The sequence below is a fragment of the Hypanus sabinus genome, chromosome 25, assembly GCF_030144855.1.
Source record: "Hypanus sabinus isolate sHypSab1 chromosome 25, sHypSab1.hap1, whole genome shotgun sequence".
Classification (NCBI taxonomy): Eukaryota; Metazoa; Chordata; class Chondrichthyes; order Myliobatiformes; family Dasyatidae; genus Hypanus; species Hypanus sabinus.
Genome location: NC_082730.1, coordinates 13,546,937 through 13,571,011, shown reverse-complemented (window position 1 = coordinate 13,571,011; position 24,075 = coordinate 13,546,937). Strand labels below are relative to the sequence as shown.

The 24,075-nt window shown below is 40.3% G+C and overlaps 1 protein-coding gene across 2 annotated transcripts; it reads left to right on the top strand.

The window, feature by feature from the left end:
- Nucleotides 1-293: 293 nt before the first annotated feature.
- Nucleotides 294-23,052, top strand: LOC132381276 (CMRF35-like molecule 1). Of its 2 annotated transcripts, XM_059950658.1 has the most exons (7): nt 294-395; nt 6,453-6,788; nt 8,850-8,886; nt 13,703-13,803; nt 15,602-15,673; nt 17,992-18,044; nt 22,499-23,052. In XM_059950658.1, the coding sequence occupies exons 1-7, from the start codon at nt 356-358 to the stop codon at nt 22,688-22,690; spliced, it is 831 nt and encodes a 276-aa protein (XP_059806641.1). In that variant the 5' UTR covers nt 294-355; the 3' UTR covers nt 22,691-23,052. The 2 variants fall into 2 exon arrangements, with proteins under 2 accessions (XP_059806641.1, XP_059806642.1); XM_059950659.1 differs by lacking the exon at nt 15,602-15,673.
- The last annotated feature ends 1,023 nt before the right edge of the window (nt 23,053-24,075 follow it).

The window sequence follows — 24,075 nt, the reverse complement described above, 5'->3', positions numbered from 1 at the left end:
TAATAGAGATTGCAAAAGCTGTAATTTTTAAACTCACAGCAGCCATTTTGTCACTAACAATTAAACAGTTGATACAATTCGTCCAACAAGGCTCAGAAAGAAAACAATTAGGCTTTCACATTGGCCTGGGTGTTGTACAATGAATGCCTTGGTACTCATTTATTCACACAAAACATGTTGCAAACTCTGGGGCTGTCAAAACCCAAACCTGCACTTTCTATTCTCAGTTTCAGTTGGAGGTCATGATCTGGCAAGTGTGGAGGGGAAGTGAAAGTTTGGACACAGCAGAGCAGAAGTAGGACTTGTGCAAACAAAAGGGCTGTTTGCAAATTGGAATTAACAACAGTAATTAAAAATGGGTATGACTCTTCTATTATTGGTGGCTTTCCTCTCAGGTAAGAAAACATTGATCTTATTTAGATTTTTCAAAGCATTGTAAATGTAGTATCGTGTTGTGAAATATTGAGTTAAAGAAGTAATGTAAGTTTGCATCTATCTGACCAGAACTGAAATCTGTGAGGAATTCTGGCAACAGAATTTTTGATGCCTATCAAAATAGAATTTTTCCTTAACTCTCGGAGAAATGTTAATCTGTGCCACTTTTCAGCAGTAATAACAGAGAAACAAAATATTTGGCATAATTGCCAGGCGACCAGAATTTAAACATGGCCAAGTTGAGGTCCGTCATCCAATAAAGCACTGCAGACAGAATCCTGGACTAAAAGGGCATTGTGCTTCATTTGGTAAAATTTATAGCGATGTACCCCATTTATGTCACTGATTTGTTAAACCAGATAAAATGTAAATAATACTCCTGTCAAGAGCATAATCGAGAATGTAAAATGATCTTTTAAAATCAATTTAAGTGCAATGTTTTGGAGAGTCATAATTAATAAACAGAATATATCTAAACCCAGTTTTAAAGCTTTCAGTTCCTGTAATATCCTCAAATAACAAAACTGAATTATAAAGATTTTTGTTACCATTTAAAAACACTCTTAACCGGGAAGTAAGATTTTAACTGCTAGTTAACATAGTATAACATTGTATAACTCTGTACAACACAGAGGCAATGTCTGACATCTGGCTTTGCTGATTTGTAATAAAGAGCCATTAAGCTGTGGCTTACATGAAGCAACCTTATACACTTTTGAGCTGACAAGGGGATTTCAGTTCCTGGCATCTGTCAGACTGGTCAGCAACCAATTAGTTAAAAGATTCAGCCTCTTTATAAGTAATTCTGCTCAGCTGATTTATATGAAGTGAAATCACTTCTTTATTTGTAATAGGCCAAGTTTGCTTAAGGTTGATGTCTTTGGACAACACTCAGTAATATGAGCAGCAGAGCTTGGTTCCACTCAAGTTTCAGTGATGCCAGGGTTTACCAAGCTTTTTTATTCCATTGACTGAGGGGCCTGTGGACACCTAGCTGGGAACCCTTGGGTTATGCCGATTTTACTTGGGCATTTCTTAAGCAATAGGCAGATACTTTTTTCATCCCAATGGTAATTACAGTATCACTGTAGCATTACAAGTGCACAGATATGCAATAAGACCAGCACTTTGAAATCCATGATACTGCTCTTATACCAAACACAGATTGCTTTTATTCATTGTTTTGTTAAAGAATTACGGTTTCTGTAAAATATCACGTTATTGCAAGCACCTTTTGGCATTATCTGTGCATTCCACCAAGGAGTGTAGTGCAGCCAGAGTTAGCATCACTCAGAAGAAACATTAAAAAGACCAATGATAGTGTTTCTCCTAAGAGCATAGAAGTCAGCCCTTTCACAACCAATTTTATTCCTTAGTCAACAGCATAGAAAATAACCTGGTTATAAGCACATAACCGTTTCTGACATCTTGCTGAGCACACATAGCTGCTAGGATTCTTACATTAAAATGGCATTTGCTCATCAAAAAGAAAGCATTTCCTTGTCTAGAAACACTTTGAAACAATGTCAAACCATGGAAGGTATTACAAGTACAGTCTTCTGTTAATATTATCATCTGCCAATAAATTATTCTAAATTTTATGTATTGAGGTGATAGACTGAGTCATTATGTTTCATGATTTAAAAAATGTGCTAAGAGCCTTTAAGAGGTTGCTGGTAGGACTGGGTGGTGGACTGAAATTAACTTGTTAGAATCTAAGAATCTCCAATCTCCTGAATTGATTGGTTTTAACTCAAAGTGTCATAATCAGACTTGGCTAAATGCTCTTAATAGGCTGGCCTGGTAGAATGGAATTCAACATAAATAACAAATTCAAGAGATTCTGTAGATTTTGTAAATCCAGAGTAACGCACAAAAGCTGCAGTAACTCAGCAGGTCAGGAAGTGTCTACGGAGCAGAATAAGCAGTCAATGTTTCAAGCAGGGACCCTTCATCAGATCCTGTCAGCCTGTCAAAATTGAGGTGGTTTTCCATCATTGACCAGTGTACAGATATTTCTGTGTAAACCTTTAGCATAGACTGGAAGAAATCTTCAACATATTATTTGACATTAGCTTCAAAACAGACTCCAGAATTCGAAGCACAAGAGGTACTGTAGATGCTTGACATCTAGAGCAACACACACAAAATACTGGGGAATAAACAATTGATGATTTGGGCCGAGACACATCCTACCCATAGATTCTACCTGACCTGTTGAGTTCATCCAGCACCGTGTGTGTGTGTGTGTGTGTGTAGTATGATTACTGATGTAGAATTTTATACAGCCTATTGAAAGCATTGCAGATCAAATAATGTTTCTGTTCACTTTATATTCGACATTAATCCCATTGGCTAAAAGGGGAGGGATTTTCCAAGGAGTCTCGGAATGCCAGCCTTATGAAAATGGATGCCAGTTTTTTTTTGGTCACCCATTACAAACCAAAGAGGAAGCTCCACCTCTTGAAGATATGTGATGCATTAAGTCCATAGGACGCTGGAGCAGAATTAGACCATTCAATTCATCAATTTTTATCCACTGTTTGATCATGGCTGATTTACTATTCCTCCCTACCTAATTCTCCTGCCATCGAGGCATTAAAAAAATACAGCCTCACAAAGCAGTGGTGAGCACACATAAGTTGTATGGTCACCTACTTCCCGGAACACTTTGAGCTACTTAACTATGAGTGAGATCAAGTTCTTTTGTATTTGAAAACTTTACAGAAACATTTGTCACAACAAGACCTTCCATTGAAATGACACATTCAACAAAGCAAGCCGCTTCACAGGATTGCTAACAACTAACTTTGGATGCCAAGCACGTAAGCAGATATTTGGACAGTGACCAAAGATTAGTTGGAGGTAGTTTGAAGAGAAACGTAAGAGAAAAAAGAGGTAGAGAAGCAGGAGTGGCTTAGGGTAGGAGCTCAGGGGCTTGAGGGCCTAGACAGCTAAAGTCATGGCCTCTGGTGGGAGAAACGATAGATCAATTTAAGGCCAGCAATGAATGTGTTCAGCGATATCAAAGAAACTGAATGGAGAAAGTGAGGATGGGAGCGATGGAGGAGAGTGAGAGCTGGTGGTGTTACTGTGAGACAATGGAAAGATTTAAAAGCAAGGAATCAAAATCAGAATCAGGTTTACTATCACTAACATATGTTGTGAAATTTGCTGCTTTGTGGCAGCAGTACAGTACAATACATAAAAAATTACGATAATTTACAATAAAAATAAGTTAACAAATAAATAAGTAGTTAAATACATACATAGATAGGTATATATGGATAGATAGATAATGCAAAAGAGGAATAGTGTGGTTGGGTTTGTGGACCATTCAGCAATCTGATAGCAGAGTGGAAGAAGCTATGTGTCTTCAGGCTCATGGACCTCTTGAGGAACTGCCTTTCGAAGACGTCCTCAATGGTGGGGAGGCTCGTGATTATGGTGAAGCCGGCTGAATCAGCAGCACTGCATTGTCTTTCAATCCTATGCATTGGAGCCTTCATACCAGTTCATGATACAACCAGTCAAAATGCTCTTCAGGTAAAATTGCCAGCTTGTTAATGTGGCCAGCCAACACAAGAGTAATGGATGGATGAATGGAACTTCTGGTGACTTTGAGCACAGACAGCAGATCTGTAGATATCCTTGAACTCAGGAGTCTGTTGGAAAGTGTGTTGGTGAAGTCAAATAACAAATGAGCAGGAAAGGATTTCACAGCAAACAAGCCATGGCACTGCAGAGCTTAAATAAAAAATAGGTCAATATTATCATGGCTAAAAACTGAACGACTTTTTACCATCAATAAACATCTTAATGGTTATGATTGCAGAGTGACTGGAGAGACTTGGAGAACAAGACAGATCATTAAAACAAAATTAAACCAAAATCACCGCACAGACTTCCACAATGTGCATAATAATGCAAGTGTAGTGGCTTTCAGTCTGACTCATTTCCTTTTCTTGTAAACCTTCAGACCAAGGTATCCTATAGTTGACTCTGGCCTGTGTTGATCAGTCACAGCAGCCAGAATTGTGGGTTGCTTCAGCTCCTGCAAAGGTAGCAGCCAGCTGATGATTACTTGGATATGAGTAGGCAGCTTATTTCTCTGGATAGTTCAAGACGTACAGTGGATAATAACATAAACTTGATTATTTTTGATAAAGTGGCATCAGTGTCCATGAAGTTACAGGATTTTAATAAAAATCAACACTTCTCACTAACTGTCCTCTGATAAGGAAACCTGCCACATTTATCAAGTTTGGCTTATTTCTGACTCCAGACCCATAAAAACATGGTTAAATGTTAACTATTATTGGAAATGGCCCAGCAAAGCTAGAATTCAATCTGTGGCGACATTTGCCTGTGGCTACCCCACACCCATCCTTAGGCTATATTCATTGTTAATGCAAACATCACATTTCATTGTACGCTTGATAAATAAATGTAAACCTGAATCAGCTCTTTATCCGAGTATCATATCATAATGGCCCTCATTCTTCATTCACTCACATGCGCACTGCAAGTGACACTAGACACTACAACACTAGAATACTACAGCACAGTACAGGCCCTTCGGCCCTTGATATTGTGCCGACCCATATATATTCCCTTAAAAAAAGTACTAAACCCATTCTACCCCGTAACCCTCTATCTTTCTTTCATCCATGTGCCTGTCCAAGAGGCTCTTAAGTACCCCTAATGTTTCAGACGCCATCACCCCCCTGGCAAGTCATTCCAGGCACCCACAACCCTCTGTGTAAAGAACTTACCCCTGATGTCTCCCCTAAACTTCCCTCACTGAACTTTGTACATATGCCCTCTGGTGTTTCCTATTTGTGCCCTGGGAAACAGGTACTGGCTATCCACCTTATCTGTGCCTCTCATAATCTTGTAGACCTCTGTCAAGTCCCCTCTCATCCTTCTGTGCTCCAAACAGGAAGCCTCAGTTCTGCTAACCTTGCCTCATAAGACTTGTTTTCCAATCCAGGCAACAGTATTAGATGTTTTCACCCAACTCCAAGTCCAAGGGCTGGATTTTAGTTACAGATCAGAATTTACCCCACGTACACCCTCCAGGCCCACTGCGAATTCCCCAGCTGATCGCTCATCCAACATTCCTGACCCAGACTGTGGTCTTCAAGCTAATGTGGTTTTGTAATTCTTTGCCTGTTAGACTTTAGAAGAAAATAAAACTCAGCAACTTATAGATCTGTGCATGGACAGATGTAATCAACTATAAGTAAAACAGTTAGACCAGAAGATAGCCAGGCAGAGAGAGAGTAAGTGTGAAGGGCAAGGGAAATGAAAGACAGGATCAGAGGAAGGAAAATGAGTGGAGCAGTTAATGCAATGGCGCTGAGAGGGATAATAAATCAGCCATGGTGGTTTGGAGGAGCAGACTCAATGGGCCAAATGGCCCGATTCTGCTCCTATATCTTATGGCCTTATTGACATACACTCAGAAGCCACTTTACAAGGTACAGAGGTACCTAATACAAGGGATGATTGATAAGTTTGTGGCCTAAGGTAGAAGGAGTCATTTTTAGAAAACCTAGGACATTTATTTTTCAATATATTCCCCTCCTACATTTACACACTTAGTCCAGTGGTCGTGGAGCAGACGGATCTTGGACCTCCAGAAAGTGCCCACAGATGGGTGATTGATAAGTTTGTGGTTTAAGGTAGAAGGGGATGAGTTATACAACTCTTGTTACATGCACATGCAGAGTAACTCTTCGATTATGCAGAAAGTTTTAAGTTAATAACTCATCTCCTTCTACCTTATGCCATGAACTTATCAATCACCCCTCGTAAGGTGGCCAACGAGTGTATATGGCAATTACATGAGGGTTTCAATTAAATGGATTCAAAGACTCATAAAGCTCATAAATAGCCCCTTCAGCCAACATTTCCATGCCAACCCTTACTTCTTTATATAAGCTATTTTGTGCACAGCAGTATAAGCATTTACCTCTTGTGCTTTACAACATGTTATATTTTCACACTTACAGTGACATACGCTGACATAACTGGACCGAGTGTGAAAACTGGAACGGTGGGACATAGAGTTGAAATCGTTTGCAAGTTTAACACGTTTTTCAGAAACTATCAGAAGTACTGGTGCAAAGGATACTACCGCAGGACCTGTACTGTTTTAGTACAAACGCAAGGCCCTGAGATGAAAAGTGGAGATGGCAGAATAACCATTGCAGCTAACAACCTAAAAGGAGAACTTACAATACAAATAGAGAGATTAACAAAAAGTGATAAGGGTTGGTATTGGTGTGGAATAGAAAAGCCTCATCTTCTGGATCCTTTAAGTGCCGTAGAACTTAAAGTTCGTGAAGGTAAGGTATTACTCTGACCTGCAAGTCCCAGACTTGTATATCCTTTGCATAAATTTAAGATATTCTGCAGATGATGGAAATCCAAAGGAACAAACACAAAATACTGGAGGAACTCAGCAGGTCAGGCAGCATCTATGGAGAGGAATGAACAGTCGATGTTTATTCCTCTCCATAGGTGGTTCCTGACCTGCTGAGTTCCTCCAGTATTTTGTGTTTGTTCTTTTATATGGTCATTTTTTTGTTTTTTCCCTCTAACTGCCTTTATTAACCTATCAGAGTGATTTAAAGCACAAGAGGTTCTGCAGATGCAGGAAATCCAGAGTGACACATACAATATTCTGGAAGAACTCAGCAGGTCAGATAGCATCTATGGAAATGAATAAACAGTTAATGTGTTGTGCAAGACCTTTTATCAGGTCTTGGCCTCAAGTATTGAATGTTTATTCCTTTCCATAGATGCTGCCTGTCATGCTGAGTTCTTCCAGCATTTTGTGTGTAACAGAATGATTTGTTTGGTCAAATTTATGTTTGTTAACATGTCTGACATTCACCTTTACATTTTTGTATGTGAGAAACTGAGTCAAATTAGTTACATTAGTGGGCGACATGTTAGTATAGCAGTTGGCATGACTCTATTATAGTGCCAGGGAACCCAGGTTCCATTCTATCACTGCCTATGATGAGTTTGTAGGTTCTCCCCATGACCGTGTGGGGTTCCTCCAGGTGCTCTGGTTTCCCCACACATTCCAAAGATGTACAGGTAAATAGGTTAATTAATCACATGGGTATTGTTGGGTAGCGTAGCCTCATTGGGCATGTAGTATGCTGTATCTCGACACAAATGGAATAATCATTAATTCTCTGGTCCCAAGATCAGGACAGAGGCTGGGTATCTCACCCGCTGACTCCCCAGTGCCAGTTCACCATCGACAAGGTAGAAATATGTTGGAGTCACCTCCATTTGCCTGAAAGAATGGAGCTCTAATCGTACAGAAGAAAACTGATATCACAGAGGATAAGTGGACCATTTTAATAGACAATGAAAATATTTTAAAAACTGCAAATGCTGGAAATCCTAATTAAAATCAGAAAATGCTGAAAACACTCAGTAGGTCAGGTAGCATCTGCAGAAAGATGGTTTGTTTCAGTTTGAAGGTCATTCATCAAACTGGAAAACTGAATATAAAAAAAGTAGTTTTAAGTTGCAAAAGGATGAGGTTGTGATATATCTGAGAGAGTGAGTGCAGAATTGCCACGGTGATATGTTGTTTATTAAACCACTTGGTTGACAGATTATGAAGGCAGTTGGAGAGTAAGAAACAAAGCTGTGTAAGATTATGAAAGGTAGATCAAGTTTTATATATCACTTTGTTTTCTCCTTCTCCATTTGCTCTTTTCCTTATAATGGATCAAGCAGAACTCAATTGAAAATGGTGGTAACAATCAGCAGGGTAGGGAGCATATTTGGAAAGAGATACAGAGTTATCATTCAAATTGAAGGTCATTTATCACGTCAGAAGGTGTGAGAAAACTGTTAGTTTCTATTTTTTAAGCTTCAGAGAAACTGATGCACCATCAATAACTCTCAGAGACAGGAGGTGAATGATAGGCTTTTATTAGCAGCAAAATGGAGCACAGCATCTCGGAGACTGAGGGGGGAGCAGTGCCTCCAATCGCCTTTATACAGGGGTCAGTGGGAGGAGCCACAGGAGCAGTCAGCAGAGGGGCGTGTCCAGACAGGTATACATAGTTTACCACAGAAGGTGCTAAAAATAGATAGGACTAAGGGAAATCTCTGAGAAGGTGATAACAGAGCCGCCAAAGTGATGTTCTGCCTATGGAGCTGAACAGTTGGTAAATTAGTAAAAGTGTGTTGGAGAAAGAACAAAGAAAAACCTGAAATTCACAGATTATACATCTTCTTCTCTGTTTTCTCTTGAAAATTTCCCTTGTTAGTCTAGCACAATGAGCTTTTTATTTATCTGTATTTCATGATAACAGTTGAAAATGAATCAAGAAATGCATAAATAGCAAAATAATGCTTTTATATGTTTTTAACAGGTCAAAAGTTACTTCCTACAGACAAACAAAAACTCAGGTAAATGTCCATTTTCTTGTTGTGGACCAACCCAAATACAACAAAGTAATAAAATGGGATATTACTGAGACCTTAATGAATCTGTGTAAAAGACTTGGGCACATACAGGTACATACGAGTATAGCTAGGCTGCCAAAGACTTTAGCACAGCTCTGTATTTGTCAATGTGAAGTAGGGATCGAGTTTGTAAACCTGGTGGGAGCAGAGGATTTTGGGCATGGTGAGGGTGGAGTGGCGTGGGAGGGGTGTGGAACAGGTGGCAGAGAAGGAGTGCCAGGGGCGGTTGGGGGGAAGTTGCGGGTGGACACATACTCAGACCACCAGGGAAGGTCACTTGATTCCAAACAACTAGTTTATTGATCATTACAGAATGTCTCTCTAGTTCTTCCCACTTCCTCCCCTCTCCCTTCCCTTTATCACAACCACGATTCCCCTCTCCCTGCCTCCTCCCCACTATTAGCTCACAATAAAGACCCACATCAGAATTAGGTTTACCATCACTCACATTTGTCCTGAATTTGCTTCGTGCAAAAGCTGTACAGTGCAATAAATAAAACTACCATGGTACTGTGTAAAAATCTTCGGCATCCTAACGATATACATGTGCCTAAAACTTTTACACAGTGCTGTAGAGTCATAGAATCGGTGAAACGTACAGCAAAGAACAAGCCATTTGATCTTCCAGTTATATACTGGTCATCTTGCTTATCTATACTAATTCCATTCAATAAGTTCAGATCCCTTTATGTCATGCTCAGTCAATTACCTGTCTGGATAAAAGTCGTTAGTTTTACTGCTCCACTATCCCCTTTAAATCTCTGCACTCCCACCTTTACCCTTTGCCTTTAGACACCCTTACCATGGGAAACAGATTATTTTCTATCTACCTCCCTGTGCCTCTCAGAACTTTATTTGCCTCATCTCTCAGCCACCTTTGTTTGAGGGAAAATGCACTCTACCTATCCAATCTGTTAAAATTTTCACCCTCCTACATATCCAACTTTATAGATTAATACCTGGAAGTCTTTTAAAGGAAGTTTGGGCAGATAGTTTGTATCCACTGGAATAGGGAAGTTTGAGAGGAAACTAGATGAAAACATGCAAGAGTGTTGAGAGTCTGGACATGAATATACTACTCCCTCTTGTGAGAGAATCTAGAATTAGGAACCACTGTTTAAAATTCAAGGATCATCCATATCAGGCAGAGTTAACATGAAGCCATTTCTCTTAGTTTACGAGTCTTTGAACCTTTCTTCCTCAAAGGGTAGTTCAATTGAAACCTCTGAATTTTGGAAAGAAGTATTTGTTAGGTAAGGGGGTGAAAGGTCATAAGGGACAGGTGGGTATGTTGATGTTACAACCATGCTGTTATAAGTGAGATTTATTATCACTGACATATGTTGTTTTGTGGCAGCTGTGCAGTGCAAGATCATACAAATATAAAAATGCACAAAAATAAACAAATAAATAATGTGGAGAAAGAACAGAAATAAAATGAGTTGTGTTCATGGGTTCAAAGACAGTTCAGAAGTCTGATGGCAGAGAGGAAGAAGCTCTTTTCTAAAATGTTAACTACAGGTCTCCAGGCTCCTATACCTTCTCCCTGTTGGTAGTAATGATGATAGGGCCTGTCCCAGATGGTGGAGGTACATAATGATGGAAGAAGTCTTTGATAGTGGGAACGGCTGGTGCTCCAATTTTATGTGGGCTCAATTTTTTTTTCAGTTTTCTTTACCATCAAGGAGATAGCTTCCTTGTTGTGGACTGTACACATGGAGAGAAAGGGCACCTACTCAGCAGGGTTTTCATTGCCCTGAGCCCAGCTCCCATCTCTTGTGAGATGCCAGCAGCCTGATTTCTCTTATGTAGCCACAAGCTTCCCAGCGTCTCACCCATCTCCTCACTCCTGCTGCCCACCTTCCCGAAAGAGCCTTCTGTGAGTGGTGACCCTGCTGTGGAAACTTGGTCAGGGCAACCAAACAACCCAATACTCCTCAGACAGCTTGCCCTGCCACAGTCCCTTGCACTGATTCCAGGTTGCTTTGAAAACCATTTGAAGAAAACTATGGAGTGTTTAATAAAATAAATCGATAAGGGATGGCACAGTATTGTATCGGTTTGTGCAATCGCTCTATAGCATCAACAATCAACAAACAGGATTCAATTCCCATTGCTGTCTGTAAGGATTTTGTATGCTCTCCTCATGACTGTGTGGGTTTCCTCTGGGTTCTCCAGCTTCCTCCCGTTTTCTAAAGCTGGGTGGATTAGAGTTGGGGTTAGTGAGTTATGGTAATGCTATGTGGGCACTGGAAGCGTGGTAACACGTCCAGCTCAATCCTCGCACTGTATTGGTCTTGGATGCAAAATGCTGCATTTCACTGTATGTGTTAGCACTTCGATGTACATGTAACAAATAAGCTAATTTATAACATTGATAAAATGTTAAAAATTGTCAATGTGTAAATGGATGAAAATTTCAAGTGGGAAACATGGGTAATTCCAGGTACTTTTTTTGTGAAACTCAATGACTCCCCACTAAGCAAAATAGGATGTTGCCAGATGCACCAGTTTTGCGAGGGGTAAAGCAGAGGGGAAGAGTTTGTGGCCATCCTTGGCTCCACATGTGCCCTAGTGCTGAGCTCAGTGGTCGACCTTAGGGCCAGATGACTTGCCATTCACCTGCTAGTGCATGCCATCAGTTCAGTGCAGCACAGTATTGAGGGTTCATTTTTCTGCCCCCACCAGTTAACTGTTACAGAGATTCACAGATATTCCCTAATTTCCATCGATTCCTGTTGAACCATCAGCTGAAGAGTGAAAATTGACCCTCCCCCATCAAGTTCAAGTTCAAACAAAACAACGTTCCTCCAGACCAAGGTGTACAACACAATACATATACATAACTCACACAACACATAAAATAATATTACCATACATAAATTAACAACTGATAAAATATATTCCAGAAGACTGACATTAAGCGTAATCTGGTGACAATCTCGAACAGCATCATTTTCATTAATCACCAGCAAACTTGGAGATCAACCTACCAATAAACTATCAAACTGCCAAATTTGGGGTGTCTTTCCATCTTTCACCAGTACCCAGCTGGGTCTGCACAAATCTTCAGCATAGACTGGAAGAAATCTTCAACACATCATTTAATATTAGTTTCCAGAATTCAAAGAACAAGAGATTCTCAGTTGGAAATGTTGGAAATCTAGAGCAACACACATAAAATGTTGGGGAATAAACTGTTGACATTTCAGACCGGGACCCTTCATCGGGACCTAATGAAGACTCTTGGCCCAAAACGTCAACTGTTGATTCTTCTTAATAGATGCAGCCTGACCTGCTGAGTTCCTCCAGCATGAGTGTGTTACTCCAGAATTACATTTTCTACAACACAACCTCATTCAGGCTTTTGCTTTTACTTTAGTTTGCACCCAAATATAATATATGTCATAAACCTACTAAAGGGAATAAAACTAGAAAGTGCAATTCACTAATTTGTAAATTAGCAATTGGTTTAGTAAATTGTCTTATTATTATCAGGTGTACAGAGGGACAATGTAAAATATTGTTTTGCATGCTGTCCATACAGATCATTTCATTACAATGGTGTATTGAGGTAGTCCAAGGTAAAACAATATTAAAATGAAGACAAGAAGTGTTACAATTACAGAGAAAGTGCAGTGCAGTCAGACAATAAGGTGCAAGGTCATAACAAGATAGATTATGAAGTTAAGAGTTCATCTTTTTGTTTCAGGAGACTATTCAGTAGTCATACCACCAGATGGCATGATAGTTGCTGTCCTTGAGCCTGCTGTCAGGTTTTTATATATTTTGCCCAATGAAAAGAGAATATCTGAGGTAGATTTTATGATATCACTGTTCGATTTAATAACAGTACTACCACTGTGAGGGTCTATCTGTCATTATAAAGTTAATCTTCATGGCATTTGTACTCTGTGTATTTATGCCTATGATAGCAATATCCATGAGCATGTTTCAGCAAAAGCACATGCCGGCTGAGACTATAAAAATTGTACAGAGGATCAATCAATTGTGAAATAACAATTGCTGTTTATCATTGTAATTTTTCATTGATTCTATGGTTTTTCTTTGCTCTGCTTTGAGTTCCTGCTTGAAAATGAATCTCAGGGTAGTATTTGGTGACACTGATAATAAATTTACTTTGACTGGAAATTTTTTTTAAAAAGCTGCAGTAGAGTCATTTATGTGGTTGAGGAACGAGGAAGGGAGTTCATTTTTTTTATATTCGGTCGTAAAATCATAGGTCTCTCTGTGGCTGAGCAGAATAATGTTGGTAACTGGTAAGAGTGAGATCAATTGTCAATGGGCTTCTAGGGAATGCCACTGTTACCAGTGAACCAATGTTACTTTATGATAGAAGGAGTTCTGATAAAGAGACATTGATTATGTCCTTGGGGCTTCAGCAAGGGAGCGGGAACGCAATCAATGTCTCTTTATCAGAACTCCATCTATTATTAAAACATTGTGGAAGGATCACTGACTCAATGCCACTTTGCTTTTCATGGGGGAGGTGGGGTAATTCCACATTGGTTGCTAGGGTTAAACACATAAAAAAATTATTGACTGCCAGTTGAACACACTCCCAACATTCAGCTGCACTGAAGTTAGCTTCAGTGTCCTAGATTGTAATCTGATGTTAGCCATTATATCAGGTAAATTATATTTCATAAATGATTAACCATCATCTTTCATGGTGCATAATTGGCTGATACATTCTGTTCTTACTGTTCTTTTTGCTCTCTTTTTCATAAAAACCAAGGCTTTTCATAATACTTGGACTTGTGTTCGGAATACTAACTACGGTGTCCCTTGGACTCCTGGTACTAGTTTTGAAAAAAGTGAGAAAGCAGAAAAATAAAGGTAAGTTCAGAAAATAAAGCAAATTTTTTTGCATTAAGGTAAATCCTTACTACAAAGAAACACTAATCACATGATGTAAAACAAACTTAAATTGTTATATCTTGATTTGCTATGATGCACTTGCATTTGAACTCAAGAACTATATGTGTGTTGTCAGGCAGAACTCTTCTCAGAATTTAATTTAAATAACCTCACTTTTTTTTATTTTATTCTGGCATAGATCTCAATAAAAGAGTCAGCCAAAAGTGATGGAACCTCCTTCATCTCTCTGGGAAGAATAGGAGTTCTGTTGCACTGTCTATTCAGCACAATATAATGGTGACAGGCTTGCCAGTGACATGGCGACAATTTGTGTGTGACACAATGCAACGTGCATTGTTTCTTGCTGATGATTAACAAAATGTTTGGGAGTCACGTTAGCAACACAAAGGTGATTTTTATTTGTTAATTAAAAGGACTGCTTGTCAGCAATCTATCAGAGTCAAGGCCATCCCCCTGTTTGGTACTGCAGAAAGAAACAAAACAATTATACTTTCTTGAACAATTATCAACACACTGAATAAGTGAGCTGGAACACATTAAATTGTTCTTTTGTTAAAACAGGCACTATCTGATTACCTGCTAAGTAATTTTATTGAATTGCTTTAATGCATATATTGCATTTTTGGTCTGTGAGGGGGGTTTTTCCTTTCCCTTTCTCCTATTGCCCACTCTCCTCATCTGTCAGATTCCTTTTTCTCCAGCCCTTGACCATCCCCACCCTACCTTTACCTATCATCTTCTATCTAGCATCCTTCTCCTCTTCCCACCTTTTTATTCCGGCATCTTCTGCCTTCCTTCCCAGTCCTGAAGAAGAGTCTCGGCCCAAAACATCGACTGCTTATTCACTTCTGTAGATGCTGCCTAGTGTGTGTGTGTTCTATATTTTTGTTTGGTTTGAGCAGAAGGATAGTTAGATGAGGCACAAATTACATTAGTCCAAAATTCCAACATATCCAATATCCTACAATATAAGGAGGGTCTTAAATTCAGTGATTTCTGTGTAAAATTTGATCTTAAGTCAAGTCACTTTTCATTGTCATTTCGACGATTAAACTGCTGGTACAGTACACAGTAAAAACGAAACAACATTCCTCCAGGACCATGGTGCTACATTAAACAACACAGAACTACACTAGACTACGTGAGACACAAGACTACATAAAACAACACAAAAACTACACTAGACTACAGACCTTCACAGGACTACATAAAATGCACAAAACAGTGCAGGGCAGTACAATCAACACACACAAAATGCTGGTGGAACGCAACAGGTCAGGCAGCATCTATAGGGAGAAGAGCTGTCGACGTTTCAGGCCAAGACCCTTCGTCAGGGTCTCGGCCGAAATGTCGACAGTGCTTCTCCCTATAGATGCTGACTGACGTTCTGCGTTCCACTAGCATTTTGTGTGTGTTGCTTGAATTTCCAGCATTTGCAGATTTCCTCGTGCAGGACAGTGCAATGATTAATTAATTAATTAATAATAGCAAGACAGTAGGCACAGAAGAGGACAAATTTCAACATAATAATAAATGATGTAGTTGTCAGTCTAGACTCTGGGTATTGAGGAGTCTGATGGCCTGGGGAAATGAAGTTGTCTCCTTCAAGTGAAGCAAAGCTGAATAGTAACCAAATCTAGCCCAATCAATATGATTGGTCTAAAGTAGTTTACAACTGGTTCACTTTTCACTGGAATGATAATTATTGACTGGGCTCAATCTTTGAGGGTCAGCCTTTGCATTTAATTATTCACAGCTCTGAATGAACATATGGATGGCTGCAAAGTGGAATTTAAAGGGATGCAGGCAATTGAAGGGCAAGAGACAGGTGAGTGGGATCAATTCTAACAAGAGTTCAAAAGTCTCAGGAAAGGGCATTTTAACATATGCATCAGTAGCATTTTCCAGTATGATAGGGAGATAGGATGCTGGTATAACCATCAGACAGGAAATGGTAAATCTGCAGAGTAACAGTTCATATAAGTTCTGCCTTGCATTTGCCTCCCTGTTCTATGAAAATGTTCTTGTGTGTGTGAGTTGGATTTAAGTGGAGCCAACCAGAGAGACTACAAGCCAATACTAAATGAATCCAGTGGATACTTACAAACCGTGATGGAAACTCAGAAAGGAAGGCAGACGTGTAATTAGATAAGGTGCAGAATTACAAGATTAGAGAATAAATGAGCAGCCGGCAACATCAAAATAAGACCAGTATTGCAGTTCAGATGCCCTTGAAGGAATTCTTCCATGGAGAAATATATTTATACTTGGAAATAACTCGGAAAATGTGTAGCTCAGGTGGTTGATGGTTGGGTTGAGTCGTTCTCCGGTCTTGGCATCCATCTTCAAACATTTCATCACCATGTGAGGATGATGTCCCCTTGTGATGGAACTTTGCAAATAAATTGCCAAGATCAGAGAACAACTGAACCGATCAGACTTATACATATATTGTACATTTCTCACCACAAATTGTCCTGACTACTTTATAAAGAATGAATAATGGTTGAAATGCCATCACAGTGCTATTGGAGGAAAATATGGCAGTCAAGGCAAAAGTACAGCAAAGAGCAAAGAGATAACGATGAGATTATCTGTTTGGTGGCGTTGGTTAAAGGATATCAGGATTAGCTTCTGCTCTTCCAAGTGGTGCCTTGGTAATCATTTTTGTCCAACTGAAGGGCATTCCCTTGATGTCACATGACCATACGATATAGGAGCAGAATTAGGCCATCTGGCCTATCAAGTCAGCTCAGCAATCTCATCATGGCTGATCCATTTTCCTTCTCAGACCTAATCTCCTGCCTGCTTCCCACTTCCCTTCATGCCCTGACTAATCAAGAATCTATCGATCTCTGCCTTAAATATATGTCCATATTGAAGCATTCCCTCTGGTTAGCCATGCAGCATCAGTCCAGATTATGGAATCAGAGAATGATTACAACACAGGAGGAAGCAATTGGGCCCATCATGTCTTTGCCAGCTTTCAACCAATGTAACTCACTAGTGAGTTCCATACCAGCCCATTCTTCAAATCATTCTTCGCCACACATTTATCTAATTCTCTTTTGAAGGCTACAAGGAAGCCTACCTTCTCCACATCTGCAGGCAGTGCAGTCCAGATTCCAACCACATGTTGCATAACAAAGCAATTCCTGACATGACTTTTACTTTTCTTCTCCTTTATTTTATATTGATACCTTTAGTCCCTGACTACTCTGCCAACTGGAACAGCCTCCCACCATCCAAACGCACAAAATGCTTGAGGAACTCAGAAGATCAGACAACATCCATGGAAAGAAATAAACAGTTGACATTTTGGGTCGAGAACCTCCATTGAGACTGGAAAGAAAGAAGCCAATCTGGCTTTCTGCCCTTCCTTTCCAATCCCAATATGTCTCAGACCAAAATGACAACTGTTTATTCCCCTCCGTAGATACCGTCTGAGCTGCTGTGTCCCCCAATATTTTGTGGGCATTACTCAAGATAGCCAGTTTCTGCAGTCTCCCATTATCCACTTTGTCCACCAACCTCAGCACTTTATATGCTTCTATCCAATTATCCTCTCAGCCTTCCCCAAAGAAAACATTCCCACTTACTCCAGCCTTTGTTTCCAAGCAAAGTCCTTCAACCCAGTAACCATTCTCATATGGACCTTCCTTGAAACAACAAGGAATGAGACAGTTGCCTTTTACATGCCCATAAGAAATTTGAATAGACACCTAATACATTATGCATAGAAAAAGGCAATCACCAACTATACCCAAATCTGAAAATTATTATACAATCTAGTTCACAGTGAATGAATGGGAATTAAACAGTGCAACAGATTCAGAATATATAAAGAGATTTAAGTTCACACACATGACTGACGTAGTTTGCTTAACAATAGCCAAAACAAAGTCCCTGTTTAACACTCATGACTTCCATGTAAAGATTTATTGTGAGTAGTGATTTAAACCATTACACAAAGTCTGAAGTGTTGTCAACTTACGAAGAATAGATCGGATTCTTCCAGAAAATTGACACACCATGTATTTCAGTTCTCCTTTTCCTATCTGAAGTTCCAGTGGAAGTTAAAATTTGCATTTGACTAAGCATGTTTCAAGCTGGTCTTATTTATTTTGGTTATGTTTGTATTTTTAGATAAGGAGAAGGAGTCAACTGCTGAGAATTCTATTCCGAAGTCAAACTCTGTGGTAAGGCTGCACACTCTTGACAATGCACAAAATGCTGGTGGAACGCAGTAGGCCAGACAGCATCTATAGGAAGAAGTACAGTCGACATTTCAGGCCAAGATCCTTCATCAAGACTAACTTCTTTCAGTTAGTCCTGACGAAAGGTCTCAGCCCGAAATGTCGACTGTACTTCTTCCCATAGATGCTGCCTGGCCTACTGCGTTCCACCAGCATTTTGTGTGTGTTGCTTGAATTTCCAGCATCTGCAGATTTCCTTGTGTTTGCACTCTTGACAATAAGATGTTTTGGAGTCGGCCATACCATTTGAAGATTACGTTACCCATTTCATGATTCAAACTACATTTATTATCAAAACATGTATGCAATATACAACACCAAAATTCGTCTTCCTTACAGGCAGTTATGAAACAAAGAAAAGCACGGAACCCATTCAAAGAAAAACATTAACTCCCTTCCCACATGTGCAAATAAAAACCAGTCGCACAAACGGCAACCAAAAAAAATGAGTGAGAAACAGAATATAAAGCACAAAATCGAGAGGGTCCTGGCATATTCAGTTCAGCTTAGTTCATTATCTGCAGGCTGCCCTGATCAAAATTGCCCAAAATAGCAGCAAAAAAGTGATCAAAAACCAGAAACACATCATAACATGAACTAGTTCAATCCATAAACCACATCAATTAAACCTTGCCCAAGACCCAGAAATCCAATTACATTAAAAAGATTACATATCCCATTTAAAGAATACATTCCCACTGTGGATATGATATATATATAAATAGCTCTGGTGTGTGTATGTGTGTGTATATATATATATACAACATTTTGGTGTTGTATATTGCATACATGTTTTGATAATGTGTGTGTGTATATATATATATATATATACATTTTATGTTTTATCTGGCGATACTGCACAGTACCAGGCTCTTACATCCCGACGAGCCCACAATGCCAAATTACACCGATGTGACCAAGTAACCTACTAACCTGTAGGCTGTTGGAATGTGGGAGGACACTGGAGCACCCAGAGGAAGCCCACACAGCCACTGGAGAATGTACAAACTCCTCATTGGCAGCGGCAGAGAATGAATCCAGTTTGCTGGCATTGTAATAACATTACGCTATCCTCCATGCACTGTGCTGCCCCAAATCAACAACTGCTCTGTGTTTACTGCCATCAAAGTAGTGAAGCATCTCACATCACTTCACGAGTGTAACAACATGTTCACACTAAGCTGCAGAAGATTTTGATACATTCGTGTGCCTGGCTTCTTGTTCTGAGAGTGAGCCCCATTGTTCCATACCCTTCAGCTCAAGAGAACAGCCTCCCATCTTCTACCTTCTCCTAAACCGTGTACTCCATGAGCTTAAGATCACAGCACCATAAGGTGTAGGAAGAGAATGAGGCCATTTGGCCCATCGAGTGTGATCCACCATTCCATCATGGATTTTTTTTTATTAAGAGATACAGCCCAAGCAGGCCCTTCTGGCCCAGTGAGGGACGCCACCCAGCAACCCCCTAACTTAACCTTAGTCTAATCACTGGACAATTTACAATAACCAATTGACCTACTAACCAGTATATCTTTGGAAGGTGGGAGGAAACTGGTGCACCTGGAGGAAACCCACACAGTCACAAGAAGTATGTACAGACCCCTTACAGATAGCGACGAATTTGAACTCTGAACTTTGATGCCTTGAGCTTTACTAGTGTCACGCTAACTGGTCGCTACTTATGCCTCTCAAGCCCATTCTCCTGTAACAATTTACTGTATTAATATTTTTACCTTGTAGTACATCAATGCACAGTCAAACTAAATTGATCTTTATGGGCAGTATGTAAAGCAAAATTTTCACTGTAATTCAGTACCTGTGAAACTGATAAACCAATTACTCATTTGTGCCAATGCAAGACAACATAGAGCTGCTGACTCACACATTCGGATACCGGGTTCAAATGGTATTTGTGTAGAGTTTCCATGTTCTTCCTTTTACAAAGCTAGTTTCTTCAAGTGCTTCAGCTTCCCCCAAATCCAAAAGATGTGCAGAACATGTTAGTAGAGTCAAATAATAAGACGATAAGACGCTAAGATATTGGAGCAGAATTAGGCAATTTGGCCCATTGATCTGCCATTTCATCATGGCTGTTCCAACTTTCCTCTCAGCCCCAATGTCTTGTCTTCTCCCCGTATCTCTTCATGCCGTGACCAATCAAGAATCTATCAACCTCTGCCTTAAATATACAAACGTTTGTACATAGACTTGACCTCCACAGTTACCTGTGGCAAAGAATTCCACAGATTCACCACTCACTGGCTAAATAAATTCATTCTCTCTGTTCTAAAAGGACACACCTCTATTCTGAGGCTGACCTCTGCTCTTAGACTCTCCCACCATAGGAAACATTCGATAGGTTTCAATGAGATCACTCCTCATTCTTCTGAATTCCAGCGAATACAGGCCCAGAGCCATCAAACACTCTTCATATGACAAGCTGTTCAATCCTGGAATCATTTTCGTGAACCTCCTTTGAACCGTCTCCAGTTTCAGCACATCTTTTTTAAAATAAGAGGCCAAAAACTGCTCACAATACTCCAAGTGAGACCACACCAGTGCTTTATAAAGTCTCAACATTACATCCTTGCTTTTATATTCTAATTCTCTTGAAATGAATGCTAACATTGCATTTGCCTTCTTCACTGCAGATTCAACCTACAAATTAATATTTAGGGAATCCTGCACAAGGTCTCCCAAGTTCCTTTGCACCTTAGTTTTTGTACTTCCTCTCCATTTAGGAAATAGTCAAGCCTTTCATTTTTTTCTACCAAAGTGCATGACCATACACTTCCCGACTCTGTATTCCAATCTGCTATTTCTTTGCCCATGCTCCTAATCTGTCTAAGTCTTTCTGTAACATCTCTACTTCCTCAAAACTACCTGCCCCTCCACCTGTCTTCATATTGTCATCAAACTTTCCAACAAAGCCATCAATTCCATCATCCAAATCATTGACATGTTACGTAAGAGGAATCGGTCCCAACACAGACCCATGTGGAACACCAATAGTTACCAGCTGCCAGCCAGAGAAACCTCTCTTTATTTTCGCTCTTTGCCTCCTGCCAATTAGCCACTGTTTTATCCATGCTAGAATCTTTCCAGTAATACCATGGACTCAAAACATGTTAAGCAGCCTTATGTGTGACACCTTATCAAAGGCCTGAAAATCCAAATACACAACATCCAGCGATTTTCCTTTGTCTATCCTGCTTGTTATTTCTTCTTGGAATTCCAACAGATTTGTCAGGCAAGATTTTCCCCTGAAGGAAACCATAATGACTATGGCCTTTCTTATCATGTGCCTCCAAGTACCCCCGAGATCTCATCTTTAATAATTGACTCCAACTTCTTCCCAGTCACTGGTATCAGACTAACTGGCCTATGGTTTCCTTTCTTCTGTCTCTCTCCCTTCTTGAAGAGTGGAGTGGAGTGGACAGAACCTTCAGTGAGTTGAGGATGAAGTGAATTAGGGTGGATTAGTGTAAAGATGGTTGCTTTATGGTTGCATACACTGAGTGGTGTGAAGGAATGTTTTTGTGTTGTTTCTATGATTCTATGGGATCACTTCTTGGTCTTCTAAAACTCCCCTCTGCATTGGGTAACCCTCTCCAAGGAATTTATCCCAGATATCAATATTCTTAACACTTTGTTCCCTGGTTAATTGAACGTAGAACAGTACAGTGCAGGAAGAGGACCTTCGGCCCACAATGTTGTACTGGACCACCATTAGTGATGAAATGGCTAACTAAAGTAATCCCTTTTGCCCGCACAAGGTCCATATCCACCCATTTCCCTCACGCTCGTGTGCCTCTCTGAAAGTCTCTTTAAATTCCCTAATGTGTCTGCCTCTACCACCATCCTAGGCACTGTATCTCAGACACCCACCACTCTTTGCAAAAAGAAAACTTGCCCCTCACATCTCCTGCAAACTTACCCCGTCTCACCTTAAACACATGCACTCTGATATTAGGCATTTCAACCCTGGGAAAAAGATACTGTCTGCTCTGTCTTTGCCTCTCGTAAACTTATAAACCTCTATCGGATCTCACCTCAGCCTTTGCCATTCCAGAGAAGCAATCCAAGTTTGTCCAAACTCTCGTTGTAGCACATGCCTTTTAATCCAGGCAGCATCCTGGTAAATCTCTTCTGCACCCTCTCCACAGTCTCAACATCTTTCTTATAATGGGGCAACCAGAACTGTATACAATACTCCAGGTTATACATCTGCCCTCTTGATATGGAGACCACAACAGTACCTGCTACACCAAAGTACAATACTGTAGATATAGCGATTATGTAGTTTTATACCATAACCCCTTTTTTACTCTGGGAGTAATTAAAGCCAATATAATTTTACTGAAGAGTTAACAGTTCGTCTCATTCTCTGTCTGCAGCTCTCCAAAGAGAAGGAAGCTGGAGTTACCTATGCCACTGTGGCGATTCAGCCTACTGGCCACCCTCAGGAAGACTCCGCCACGTACGATAATGTGAACCCTTCCAGCAGCCCGGAGGAGAGCAAGCCATCAGTTATCGAGCCTCCAGCTTCAGAACAAATAGAGTATTCTACAATTGCATTCAAAAAGTAAACATTCTGCTCCACCTAACGTCTGCCCCGTTTTCCGCAGAACAGCGTCCTTGTAAATCGTAATTTGCTCCATTTGGATACGTTTATCACTTAGTGCGTTCTATCCAGCCACCGCGTATCAGATAAGTCACAGAACACACTGCCAGATTTTCCCAATGCGTACCCATGCCATGAATCCTAGGCACTCATTTGCCCTTTGAACTTACGTTGGGTGGACAGAGAGAATCTACTTCATTTCGGGAAGGGCTCAGGATTAAGGGGAAGTAAGCTAGAACTCAGTTTTTCAGGGGCAATATTAGACATCATTTCTTCACCGAGCATGGAGTGGAAATATGGAATTCTCTCTCCCAAAAATCTGCTGAGGTATGCATGCTTATGGGGTGGGGGGGGGGGGGGTGAAGGGGGTGTCAATTGAAAAACTCAGAACAGAGATTGTTAGTTATTTATTAGGCTGGGTGATCTGGATCCAAGAAACAAATCAGCCGTGATCCAATTGAATCACGGAATGACCTTTCGTAACTGAATGAGTGGATGGGCCGAAGGGCCGTTTCTGTGCTGTAGCGTTCTATGACTCTATGACCTACTTTTTCACCTACCTACATAACCTAATAGTCAACACTGACTTCCTTAGTAACTAGAGAGTTAGTCTCAGACAAATAGTCAAATCAGGGACAAAGAGAAAGCTCCATTAGATTAGAAGCGGGGGAGTGAAAGCATGAAACACAATAGCTAATGGTCAGTCCTAAGTTTTTCTCTGGTGTCTCATGTACTATGGCTGTGCCATTCTGATACATAGTGCCCCAGAATAACATGCAAAAAGGTGCACAACTACAATTTCTTCCTGACTCTTCACTATTTAATATTTAGTTAAGCTTACACCTAACTGTGCTTCATTGTCTGAAGGTAGTGCATATGCTTGCACTCAATGCGATTTAGATACTACGACTGGTGTTCTTCACTTCAGGTTTTGTGCTGTGTTAAAAGTGCTCAGATACAGTAGTTGCACATGATTTGCTGTGATGCAGCAATGTGAAACACTTCCTTGCACTCTGTTGGCCAACCAGACTGTCCAGCCCTTTGCTTCGCTGCCAGCCTCCAGGCTGAGCTACTGATAAACAAGAGGAGTTCTGAACAACTGGCCCATGAGACTTACCAATACTGCCCCTTGGTAAAAGCTTCTGTCAAAACTGCACTTAATTACTGCAATTGTGAATGACACACATACACAAAATGCTGGAGGTACTCAGCAGGTCAGGCAGCATCTATAGAGAGGGGGATCAGCAGTCCTTTCTTTATCCCTCTCCATAGATGCTGACCGGCTCAGTTCCTCCAGCATTTTGTGTGTCTCTGTTGTTCTGGATGTCCGGCATCTGCAGAATCTCTTCT

Bases quoted from the DNA above. Each gene is read 5' to 3' on its own strand.
- LOC132381276 (XM_059950658.1), top strand. From the start codon at position 356: ATGGGTATGACTCTTCTATTATTGGTGGCTTTCCTCTCAG. The intron at 6,789-8,849 runs GTAAGGTATTAC...TGTTTTTAACAG, and splicing joins AGAACTTAAAGTTCGTGAAG to GTCAAAAGTTACTTCCTACA. The intron at 15,674-17,991 runs GTGAGTGGGATC...TTGTATTTTTAG, and splicing joins AATTGAAGGGCAAGAGACAG to ATAAGGAGAAGGAGTCAACT.